The sequence below is a fragment of the Perognathus longimembris genome, chromosome 4 (genome assembly GCF_023159225.1).
Source record: "Perognathus longimembris pacificus isolate PPM17 chromosome 4, ASM2315922v1, whole genome shotgun sequence".
NCBI classification, from domain to species: Eukaryota; Metazoa; Chordata; class Mammalia; order Rodentia; family Heteromyidae; genus Perognathus; species Perognathus longimembris.
Window position 1 is genome coordinate 22,537,620 of NC_063164.1, and position 13,275 is coordinate 22,550,894.

The window sequence follows — 13,275 nt, forward strand, 5'->3', positions numbered from 1 at the left end:
TACTCCTCTGGCTTACATGAGTAGCTCTGTGATCTACATATGCATTAATTAAAAGCTGTCAGACATTGTTTTACTGTATCATTTATTCCCTTTGTAAAGAAACTTAGCTTAGGGCTGCTAATTGAAAAAGTTTGATTTCTTACTAAAAACATACGTTGTTTCAAGAAGGCGATTACAGCCATCCTTTTGGATAACTGTGTATTCTGTCTTACTTTTAACATTACTTGGACAGCTTAGAGTCAAATAAAAGTCTCAAGCTAGTAACTATATGGTATTTTGGAATAATATATCTTTCTTCAACTCTGGCTCAGCCTCCATTTTCCTACACTAAGATTTTCTTCAAAACATTATTTGAAGGTTTTCAGTGCTACTTCACATGTTTGTCTGTGAAATAAGAGCGATATAAAGTACAACATGTAGATTTTTAAAGCTGTTTCGGGAACACTAAACAAGTTGAAATTTTTAAAAAGTTTATAGTAGGTAGGGCAGATCTGATTATTCTTAATATAGAAGTAAGAATAGCAGGACTCATTTATTCAGGTAGTACTAAATTCTAAAGCAGATATAATTATTAGCTTGTGAGAATTCACATTTTTAAAAGAACTCACACTTCATTTATGACATGTATTATGGAATGATTCTTGTTTTTTACTGCTGAACATTTACACAAATAAAACTAATGGATTTTGTAAAATTTTGTGCAAGACAAAGACATAAATTGATGTTAAAATCACCAAAGTGAAAGAGATCTGAAAGGTCATTGGGTGCAACCAATCATTGGTTGTAGCTGTAGAAAGTTCTCTGAACATTTAGTTCCTTTAGTCTTTGCTGGGTATTTTAAGAAATAAACTTAAGAGAGCTTTTAGATCATTGTGATTTGCAGAGAGCACAAATCTACCCATTGGTCCAGGTTCTATTGTCCAAAGAAACACGATTTTTACTTCCTCTGAGTGAACATTTTTCATGTATTAAGCAAAGATGTTTTGTGTCCTTTTAGTCTTTTAATTTAGGATACACACAATTTTTAGCTGAAAAATATGAAATAGGATACAAGACAACCACAGTGAAAATTTGTGTGCGTTCTATGCTTTTTTCTCACTTTCCATGAAAATGACATTTCAAAGACAGTTTTTAATATATGGTTAACCCAGACCTAGAAAATTATTTTCTTATTTATCTTGTCAACTTCTGGATGGCAACGAAAGGACCTTTCTGAACAGCTGTGTTGCCTTCTAATCTTTTTAAAAGTTGCATAAAATGCCAGAACAGTTCAGAAGTTAAGAAAATGATAGGAAAGTGGGAGTTACATAATGCTAAAATAGGCCCTATGTCCCAAAGTTCTTAGATGTCAACCACTTATGCTTGTTTTTTCAAAACCAAATGATACATGCAATGTGCCTGTGAACATTAGTAAGCTAAAGAAGCTAAGAAGTAAAAAAAAAATATCATTGGCTCAGAACAAATTAAAAGCCAAGTTACTTACAGATACACTTTAAAAGGTAGAACACATTAGCTTGAAGAACTGCATTTATGTTGAAAGTACCATTTTGTTTTCATAGCAATACACAGAAGCATGATTTTAAATGTTCCTTTGAGATAATTTGGAGTCTTTGTCTTGTCTCAACATCATTGGGGTTACAGTTGATACTCAATTCCAATCCTTAGTATTTGGAATTAAAGTCTCTTCTTCCTGAGACTGCTAACTCTTAAGTATTTCCTCTATTAGTTCAGTTGAATATTATAGCCATGGTGAAAAGAATTTAGTAGAATCAAAATATTCTCAGCACACACTTCAAAAGATGGCTTTTTTGTGAAATTAAGTGGGGTTGAATACAATTATTCTAATATAATTAAAAATGGTTTTGCAGGGTTCAGTGCCAATGGCTCATGCCTGTAATCCTAGTTACGCAGGAGGCTGAGATATGAGGATCGAGGTTTGAAGCCAACATGGTCAAGAAAGTCCATGAGACTCTTATCTTTAATAAACTGCGCAGAAAAAGCCAAAAGTGGAGCTGTAGCTCAGTCTTACAGCATGAGACTTGAGTATAGAGCTCAGGGACAGTGTCTAAGCTTTGAATACAAGCCCCAGGACCAGTAATATATATGGCAAAAACCTTATTTAAGTGCCAGGAAAAAAAAATCCTATTTGAAGTTGAAGACAATTGATTTGAATTAGAACAATTACTATTAAATGTTTGAAAAATTAAATTGTAGAACCGACTATCACAAGAGTGGTTGCAATTTCCACCATCTATGATTGTCTCTAAATCACAGAGCTATAATTCTACAAGTGGCTTTTACAGAGCATATCAGCAATACTATTTTCTCTAAGGAAATGTGGAGGGTGGGTTGTGAAGTTGTCAGTGGGCTGAAAACCAAATTCAACCACTTACTAGCTGTACAGCATTAACCAAGTTCTACCTTAATCCATAGGTCCTGCAATATACACATATGGGAAATATCATGGCAATTTGCAGGAATTGCTCCAGTAACAAATATAACCTTGGTTCACCTAACCATATCTTGATCATATTTTAAGAATACTAAAAGAAGCTATAGTTGAAGCCTAGTAGTGGAAAATTTTAATAACTTTAATTGATTTTTATCAACAACTAACCATCATCACTGTTAATTCAACTGAGTAAAAGAATAACTAACAAAGGCACAAATTTAGTATTTGTATAAATGTGCACAATCCTGTTTGTTGTTTTCTCTACTAATTATTTCTTTAGAATTCTCTTTCTTGACCTAAATTTCAAAGAAGAGAGGGGAAAAAAAAAAGACATTCTTACAAAAATGACTGTATCTTAACCTTGCTTAGTAGATAATAAAGCAATTTGTTCCCATTTGCTCCATCAATTGTTTTGGTTCAAAGGGCTGTTGTCTGGATTTTCTGGTTCTTAAGATAAAGGTCATCTGTTCTTAGGGCCTATTTTATTGGAACACTGTAAAATCTGTAACAAGCTCTCACCCACTTAAGATTTTAAAAAATGACTAAAATGGAAACCAAACTGAAATAAACCTACTGGTGGTCCGCCGAGCTGAAGAGGAGATGGAGCTGTTGAGAGAGAAGGAGTACTCCTCTCTGTCTCCTGACACTCCCCGGCGAGGAGGGAGGATGGAGGAAGGCCGTGGGAGAGAAGAGCGTTTTTCTGGACTCTTGCTGACACCATCCTGATGAAGGAGAACAAAAAGATAAGCAGTTCTTGTACATCACTGTTTTAATTATACAAGGGGATTATTATCCTTTGGTTTATTTTTCCTCCTGCACTAATACAAATATTTCTTTTAATTTGCATCACAAAATGCCATGTACTAGCAAGTATTGCTACTCTGTAACACAGAATTGATATTTTCCCAGATGTTTTATAAAGATAGAATATTATCTTGCAGTGAGTTCTAAAAACTAGTTCTAAAACTTAGATCCTAAAGGTTATTATGAATAAAACAAATTCACGCAAATGGTTAATTTTACTGAAAAATCTTCATTAGCCTGGTAATTTATTAATCAGAAGGGACTAGCTATAGGGCACTGTATGTGTATTATTCACAATAATCATGACCATGTATTGTGTACTTGTGTGACAAGAACTCTAAATATATCACATTTGTTTATGATTTCATTCTTATCACAAAGGCTTGAGAATGCTTTAAAGTTGAGATCTAATGAGTTAGTGTAATTTTTTAAAAATCATGGAGCTAATAAGTGTGAGGTGAATTTAAATTGTCTCACATGTAATGCAGTTGTTATTAGATATATACTACTTTTTTATATGTAATATTATGGACAATAGAATCTACTTTAGTTTGTTAGTTTGTATTTGGTATTTTGTAACAATCAAACAACTAATAACAATGGAAATTATATCTAGAAAAAGATATTTTATAGTCTTTTACTAGGAAGCTGTTTATTAAAACCTTTAAAGTACTTTAGAATTTCACATCTTGTCTTTCACGCATTTGCTGATTGTGTTAACACCTTCTCCCAAGTTATATTCTTTTCTGCATGTTAATTGACCTGCTGCCTTACCTTATTCCCTGATACTGAGTTTGGCAAACCAGCTGTGGTGCCCGCTGAGGTGGGCTGTATTAAAAAACTGTCAGAACATGTAGCGTTTTTAGTCGTGCTAGGGTAGGCTGAGCTGTATCTTGGGGACTTTGTGCTACCCTGTAAAGCAGGAATCTTTGACAAGGTAGAAATCTAGCCATGAAAGAAAACAAACAAAAGTACAAAATAAACCGAACTTTGAAGTAAAATAATTTTTTGAAAAAGAAATCAACATAAAAGAAATTAATGCATTATAATGAATGACAATCAATGATAGATGAAATATGTGGAAATAAAGATTTTTATTGGATACCTCTTTTTAGATAGAAATAGCTTATCAATACTTACATAAAATGTAGATAAACATAAACATAAGCCATGACAATAGACCCACAAGATCTAGAATAGGTATCCATGTTATTTTTCTAAATATTGTGATTACTTATACTTTACATACAGAAGAGACACCAGGAATGACTGTCAAATTAAATGGTGGAAAGATGGATGGGTAGAAGGAAGAAGAAAGAAAATATTGCTTTGACATAAGGGAATTAGCTTTATGAGATTCTGAGGACAAAACATTGTGTATGGATCAATAAAATGTAAAACTGTGTCTACCCAGAGAAACAAGAAAATAATTGAAAGTGAAAGACTAGCCAGAGGGATCTTTTGTAGGGAGAAAAAGGCTGGGGCGGAACTCTTCTACCATGATAGACCAAAGCTAGAGCTGGTTCAGAAGCACAAAAAAACCCACAAAAACCGAAAAAAAAACACCCCAAAACTATGGGCACACTTCTTTGGTGTAGGTTACTCTGGTTGTAGAGGCTTGTGAAGCAATCTGAGGCTGTGTTAACTCCCTCTCTTCTGAAACAAACTGTTCAGGAAAGAACACAGTTTCAAGATGTCCTTGTCTCTGAAATAGACTTAGATTATACTGAAGAGCAAGTTATGAATGATTTTTGGAAATAATTCCCACTGTACATATATACAAATTATATCATGCAAGGTACATGTATATTAGTAATACATATTATTTTTAGAAAACTATTTTAATAATGAATGTGATAGTTATTCTTTGTGAAGATGGGAGAAATACGTTACCTAAGAGGTTCTTAGTCTAATAATTTTTGGCATAACTCTGGAAGTTATGAACTCTTTGCTAGCATTTATGTAAGTGAAATCATATCATTACCACAGATGCAGTAAGATTCTTCCAAATAATGAACTCCATTCTTCAAGCATGTATTGCAAATAACAACATTTTAAAAAGACTTAAGGTTAGAAAGACAATTACAATGAAAGTGATCAAATCTTTTTGCTGGTTTAAGGATGGCACTAAGTGGTTATATTTTGGATTACTTTATGATTTTATATAGAGTTTGTTTAATGAGAATACAGATAAATATTCTTTACAGGTCTCCAATTAATAGTTCCTACAATAGTAGCACATATGGAAAATATCATGACAATTTTCTGGAATTGTTCCTCAAATAAATATAACCTCAATTCACCTAACCAAATGTTGCTGATGTTTTAAGAATGCTATAACAAGCTATGCTTGAAGCCTAGTAGTGGAAAATTTTGTTTTATAAAGTTAGGTAAGTTATTTTCTAGACAATCTATGTTCATGTAGAAAAACTGAAGACAAATGAGTTCATTTTATGAACAAAACCTAAACTGGGGACCAAGTTAACATACAGAACTAATAAGATTTTTATGTACAAATGACAGTCTGTACGATGGGTTATAAATCCTCAAAGGAAAGTCAGTACTAAAGAGCTTACCTATAAAAATTGCAAGTCTTGCTGGGAATATGGCCTAGTGGCAAGAGTGCTTGCCTCATATACATGAAGCCCTGGGTTTGATTCCCCAGCACCACATATATAGAAAATGACCAGAAGTGGCGCTGTGGCTCAAGTGGCAGAGTGCTAGCCTTGAGCAAAAAGAAGCCAGGGACAGTGCTCGGGCCCTGAGTCCAAGGCCCAGGACTGGCAAAAAAAAAAAAAATAAATAAAAATTACAAGTCTTAATTTACAGGTGTGTATAACCCTGGAGAGATGTTTGAAAATGTAACTGGGTTACACTGAAGGCTTTTGGAGAAAGCCAGGCTGGCATGCCACATGTCTCCTGGGGGAGTCGGTTAAAAATACAGATAAGAATGACAAATCCAATGAGATTATTATCTTCAAATAATTAATTGGAGTTAGCTGTTACACAAATAGCAGACGAAACTGAGATTTTCATCTCAAATTTTAACCTCCACAGCCGCTACTTCAACAGAGACATAAGCATGCACAGATTGCACAACTCCTTTTTCCTTTTCAGATCCAGTACCTTGAGTGGGAAGTGTAATTGGGTCAGCATAAGTCATTCTTTTTTGATTGATCCTACTCACAAAAGAGTGAATTTGAAAAATGTGATCTGGGAAATGAATTAATTGGATTGCCTTTGATCAAGAAAGACAACTACCGGGCTGGGGATATGGCCTAGTGGCAAGAGTGCTTGCCTCGTATACATGAGGCCCTGGGTTCAATTCCCCAGCACCACATATACAGAAAATGGCCAGAAGGGGCACTGTGGCTCAAGTGGCAGAGTGTTAGCCTTGAGCAAAAAGAAACCAGGGACAGTGCTCAGGCCCTGAGCCCAGGTCCCAGGTCTGACCAAAAAAAAAAAAGATAGACAACTACCAAAGCAAGGCAAACCACCACTTCCATAAGAAACCTAAGTGAAATGAAGGATTATAGGTAGTCAGGTTCATAATAATGAGCAAATGAGCTCAGTGATAGAGAACGTGTGTTAGAATGCTTTTAGTTCTTTCACTGGACAAGGAGAAAAACAAAAGAGAAATAAAAAAGTATTAGAGAACTGTGCTGACTCTCAGAGACAAACCAAGCATAACTGATCTTGAGCCTTTAGGAATTTTAAGAGAAGTAGAAAATGTATCTGAAAGGACAAGAGGATGGGATATAAGAAAATAAATAAATACACTGGACAAAGTTCTTCAGGAAGATGAGATGGGCATTTACAAGAAAAGGTTACTTTTATGGCAGATAATATATACTTTGTGTTGCAAGTACAGCATTCGATGCTGATCTTACTGAGTTAATTGAAGACTATGAAACCTGGAAATTTCCTGAAGGTTTTCTATATAATATTCATTTAAATATATTTTCTTAAAGCAGAATAACTTTCCTAAAGGGAGGACTCATTTTCCATATCTGCTTCTGAAAATATCTACATTTCAAGTAATAACAAAATAATAACTGACAATTGTTATTGAATAAATTACTACTTACCAGGCATTTAACAATATATTGCTCTATAAAATTTCACTTTCACAACTAAATCATGATATAGGAATTTTTATTATTATCCTTATTTTATAAAATTAAAACATAGGGAGTAAAAGATCATATGTGAAATAAACATTCAAGATTTAGGCATGATAGCTTACTAGTTCTCCATGAGAAAGAAGACTACAAAAAGACACAAATCTTGAAAGCATATTTTGGTCTAAAGAAAGCCTAATATTTACCAAAGCCATAACAGATTTTTTACTTCATGTTCAGGAATATCTATGCAAACATTCATATAAAAATCAAAAATCAAAATAAAAGGCCTCAGTTTTGGACATTAGTTTGGATATTATTTCAAATGATACTATTTTAATTTTTCACAAGAAATAAAAGTAGAACTATAAAATACCAGTTTGTAGAAATATAAACAAAGAACTATGGCTTAAAAAATTCACAACTATGGACACACAAAATATGATGCGTTACTAACTAGAATCACCCCAATTATTTGTTGTAATTTTAGGTTTTTATTAGTTGTCTTTAAATTTTTTTCATTCCAATCAAAAATATATATTTCATAGTGTGGTAGCATGACTTAAGTGGTAAAATTATTTCTTAGCAAGTACAGGCCCTGAGTTCAAACTCTAGTGCCATAAAGGATATAAACAAAAATGAATAACTACTATGAATAAACAAAAAACTACTATGAATAAACAATGTGAATAATATGAATAAATAATGTGAATAATATAAACACCAAAATTAAAAAAGAAAAAGTAGAAGAAATTATAAACCTATAAGAAAGATATTATCATTAATAAAAACTCATTAAAGTGATAACATTTATCATCATAACTTGGTAAATAAAAAGCAATGTAGCTTCGGCAGTATGTAGGAGAAACTTCAAAATATGTACAATCTTTTTAAAACCCTAATAGGAAACAACCTTAAGAAAATGCTTGTGAACGCAGCAAAAATTTTTTTCCAATGGCAATATTGTAAAAACAGCAACAAAAATATTTGGAATGTCAAACAACAGAAAATTCATTAGTTATATCATTGGGAATATGTAGAATGTGTTATATGTTATCATTTAAATGACTATAAGAATGCATTGATGAATATTTTCTGTGTAAGAAATCAAGGCAGAACATTTCCATACCTATTATTAAACCTCTAAATGTGTGTGGAGGGAAAAAGATTTCCCATTAAAACAGTACTTTTCCCTTGATAAAGGAATTATAACAGATTGCTTCTTTTTGCTCATTTGCATTATTTAGTCTTATTTTAATAAAAAAAACAATAAAAATATGTTATAAAATACATGTGCATAGATTAGAATAGCTAAATTTGATTTAATGAAAAGTAAAAGAAGTGAACTGCTTTGTCTGTTTCTATCTTACTAAATGAGGAGGCATCCTAGTTGAGTTCTCACCAGCTATCACACATCATTCCAGATGTTAGTCCTGCCTGGGTGAGGGAACAGTTCAAAATATCACTCAGGGCTGGGAATGAGGCTTCGCGGTAGAGTGCTTCTTGTCTAGCATGCATGAAGCCCTGGGTTTGATTCCTCAGCACCACATAAACAGAAAAAGCCGGAAGTGGTGCTGTGGCTCAAGAGGTTGAGTGCTAGCCTTGAGCAAAAAGAAGCTAGGGACAGTGCTCAGGCCCTGAGTTCAAGCCCCAGGATGGGCAAAAAACAAACAAACAAACAAAATGACACTCAGCAGTACTTAATGTCTAAACAACATCTCAAGTTAATGCAACATTGCAACTCGTATGGAAAGGAACTTACGTGAAGAGCAAGGAAAAACTCAATTACTCACAGAGACTTTGTCCTTTGCGTGTTTAAATGCACTGGGAGTCTGAGTTGGTTCACCACCTGCTGCTGTTGAAAAGAAAATACACAAAAGGCCCCAAACTTAGTCAGTGAGTGGTTATAAACCACACAAATGCATGTTAATTCCTTTTGTTTCAGGATATGACTACTGCAATAGACTAGTGAAAAGCAAAATTTGGCTTCTTTTTTTTTTTTTTCCCCCAGTCCTGGGCTTGGACTCAGGGCCTGAGTACTGTCTCTGGCTTCTTTTTGCTCAAGGCTAGCACTCTGCCACTTGAGCCACAGAGCCACTTCTAGCCATTTTCTATATATGTAGTGCTGGGGATTCAAACCCAAGGCTTCATGTATACAAGGCAAGCACTCTTGCCACTAGGCCATATTCCCAGCCCCAATTTGTCTGCTTTTGAGGCCCAAATTCAGTAACGGAAGAAACCATAATAATAACAACAAAGGCTCCAACTCTATTGTGTGCCAGCTAGTAGATCCTAGGGTCTACCAAAGCATGTAGCTTCACCCCAGAATTGTTTCCTATGGGTTAACACCATACATTTGCTTCTCTACTACCTGTAGGTAGAGTCTTTAGAATAGAAGTCACAGAATGTTGATGCTGTAGAATTTAAACAAGCAGGAGCAGACTCCCTTCTAGGATGGGCATGGTATAACAAGAGGATTTCTAAACCTTGCTCAAGAAAGTCACTGGCAATCCTATAGATATATTCGTATTTTAAGTCCCAAACTGTCATGATCAGCCAAACTGTTTCTCTGTCTCTGTGCTTCTTACTGTTTCTCTGTCTCTGCACCTCTTCCTTTCACAATTTAAGTGACATACTTGCTTGCTATGAAAATGCACAAGAAGGGAAAGAGATAGTTTGTCTGGGACAGAAAACATGACAGGAATCTTAAGTTCAGTAAATACAGAATGTGTTCTACTCATGCACTTTTTGTATGAAAGCATTACCACATCTGTTACTGTTGTTTCTCTTAGGCTATTTTTTACTCCTGGTTTTAATTTTTAATCCCATCATCTCCACTTACCTGACTTGACATAAATACCACAATTTAAGACAATCCTTGGTCTTGTAGAAAACCATAGTATTTGAACATTATTCTCAAAAAGAAAGCATTCAAGGCTGGACTTCTAATTTTCTATTGAAATTTTTGTTTTGTAGTAAGAGTGAAATCCTCCAGGGAGAAAAGAAATACATATCCTGATAAGGTCTCCTAACTAATTCCAAAAAGGTTTCTTATTTTCCTGTGCAGCACTCATACCAAAATCCTAACTGTCTACAATACATTTTTTTCTCTGTGACATTTTGTCAGTAACACTACTTATAGATTCTAAAACTTTTTAAAGAAGCCAGGAAACAGCTTCCTTCTGACTGATTCTAAACCTACCTCAAATTCCTGTGACATATTAACTCAGTTTGCTTTACACCAGCCATACCACATTTTTTGTTTTTCTGTCAGTCTTTTAACAGTTGACAGGAGTAAGGGAAGGTTCTAGTTAGTCCAAAGACCTCAAGTTTCCTTTCAGCATATTAACAAAAGCAACTGACTTCAGTGTGATAAGGTTCATATCAATGACATACACATGCCTAACAATTTCAGAATTTCAATTCCATGATCCTCATGACATCTTCAATCTTTCCTGACAGAAAAGAGAATTTCTTAATGCCCAAACAGGTTCTGCATGCCCACGTATTTGTCTAACTAGCATTTACTGTGTTAATTGCTAGCTTCTCCTTTAGAGGATTTTCTCATCCTGAACCTTTTTATAGGTATGCCCTCCATGCTCAATCCTGCCATTGATATTTGTTTCTAGAGGAAAACACATGGTGTGATATGAAGACCATGAATACCAAGTAATTAGAATATTGGCTAGGTGTGATAGTGTATGTCTGTAATCCCAACACACTTGGGAGACTGAGGTAGGAGGATAGTGAGTTTAGGGCTAGCCTGGGCTACATAGTGAGACCCTGCTCCCTGCCCCCCCACCAACCGACATATGTCAATTTTTTTTTTTTGTTTTGAGATGAGACAAAACATGACTATTATAAAACTATCAATTCCCCTAATTTTTGTTTTCTCACAAAGGCTCATGCTACACAATGTTTAAAACTATATAAGGGTTTATAAAGAAACATTTATAATGTACAATGGAAAGGAAAAATATTCCTTTCTGATGTAGCAGCGTGGCTATTTTTGTAGACTACAGGTATATCAACTAAATGCTAAGTAAAATATATTCTAAATGAAGATTACACTAACATAAGTATATATACAAAATAAATACTCTATATTGAAATTGAGAAAAAAGTTTGCATCATCAGCAGAGGTTTTAATTAAGTTTTCTAACATGGCTCATTCCTTTGCTCTGTAAGATTTTAAGCTTAGTGAGCAGGTACATTTGGAGAAAACAGAAATAAGTAGATAGCAAAATAGAAGTACACCTGTTTAATTTCTTTTTTTTTCTTTCTTTTCTTTTTTTTTTTCCTTTTCTTTTGAGACAGAGTCTTGCTTTCTAGGTCAGGCTGGCCTTTGACTCCTATTACTTCAACTTTCAGAGCACTAGGATTACAGGAAGTCTGTTTCTAACTTACCTTCCATTGAAAGCAACAGCAGTTTTATAATTTTGCATGCCGAATAATATCAGAAAACTACACAGTTTGGATCAACACATTAAAAAAACAGTGATAAAATATCAACTAAGATACATAGTACAGTAGATTGAAAGGCTTGCTAATTTTCGATAGACAGATAAAATCTGATGGGATTGCCAGACAATTTCACTTCCTTTCCTTTTTTATTTTCTTATCTACAAGAAACTCATTTTATGGCAAACCACAATTGTATCCCAGCTTGCTTTTTGTTTTCAATGTGTAAGTCATTATGCATTTCTGATGGTTTTCAGTAAACTAGTCAACATCAGTAACAGATTTGGCAGTAATAAGGTAGAAAATAGGACAAATTATATATATATATATGTGGTTTTTTTAAGCATGAGGGAGATAAATAAGCAAAATAATGAGAATGCATACCACGGTTAAATTCATCACCATCATCTAACCAAACACACAGAATGAAAATAGGAATCCCCAAAATGTGACATTAGAGGACAATGCCAAGATACAATCACGCACTGTTATGTCTGAGCATGAAAAAGAAACGGATGGTCATGAGCTCTTCTGCAGGGAGGGGAGAAAAAAAAAGAATAATGATACAAGACACTTCATTGCAAAACTGTTCACAACTGATAAGATTCTTGGAGGAAAAACAAAATGAAGAAGCAGCTACAATAATGAGATTAACAACAACCACAACAACAACCACACATCTATGTTTGCCAGCCACATTGCAGAATTTGAGCAATCACCTGTGGTTTTCCGCTTAACACAGGAGAGATGAGTTGGTCTAGTATATTTGATAGCAGGTTTTAAAATGAATTTCCTGGAGGGAGAGTGGGCCTGAACTTCTGTTTTTTTAGCAAGTTCAGCCTTCTTATAAACTGCTATGAATAAGAAAACACAAAAAGCATACCATCAGGAAAAAAAAAGAGAGGAAACATTTGGAACAATCCCGAATGAAAATTTCATCAAATCAAACAGTTACCAAGATTATGTAGTTTTATTTTTCCCCTACAAAAGAGTAATAATAAATTACTTCCAAAAGCATTTTTAAAAGAAGTGATTGTTAAATGAACCTTTTTTCCTTCTCACTTCATCTCTGGAGACTGTGCTAGGCTCCTTTTTAGCTATTTTTCTTTCAGGAGTGGAAATTCTGCCTCTCCCGGTTTTAAAAGGCTTTTCTTTTCTATGTTTCTCGAGAGATGGTCTCCGAACTTCCTTGTCAGCTTTCTCCTCTTTAGGAATAGTGTCTAACTGCTCTGTCATGATGCTTCTGTCATCATCTGCGGATCAAAGCAAATCATGACAACAACAACAGCAAAAACATTAGTAACACATGGACAAAATCCTTCGTATAGCCAACCAAACTCAAAAGAAACAAGAGAAAGGGAATATCTTTAAATGTTTGTAGTTGAAAAAAAATCCCATAAGGTTATTGGGTTTGATTTGAAGTAGATTAAAAAAAAA

The 13,275-nt window shown here is 34.2% G+C and overlaps 1 protein-coding gene across 5 annotated transcripts in view; it reads right to left on the reverse strand.

Annotated features, from left to right (window-relative positions):
* Positions 1–13,275, reverse strand: part of Map2 (microtubule associated protein 2) — a 257,458-nt gene that overhangs the window by 21,528 nt on the left and 222,655 nt on the right. For 2 of the 5 annotated variants that reach the window (XM_048344848.1, XM_048344847.1), the window contains 3 exons: positions 9,171–9,232; positions 4,031–4,201; positions 3,027–3,174 (listed from right to left, as the gene is read on the reverse strand). In XM_048344848.1, the coding sequence (XP_048200805.1) occupies positions 3,027–3,174; positions 4,031–4,201; positions 9,171–9,232 (381 nt within the window). Of the gene's footprint in view, positions 1–3,026; positions 3,175–4,030; positions 4,202–9,170; positions 9,233–12,557; positions 12,693–12,884; positions 13,092–13,275 lie in introns of all 5 variants that reach the window. The other 3 variants (XM_048344851.1, XM_048344849.1, XM_048344852.1) reach the window with 2 other exon arrangements.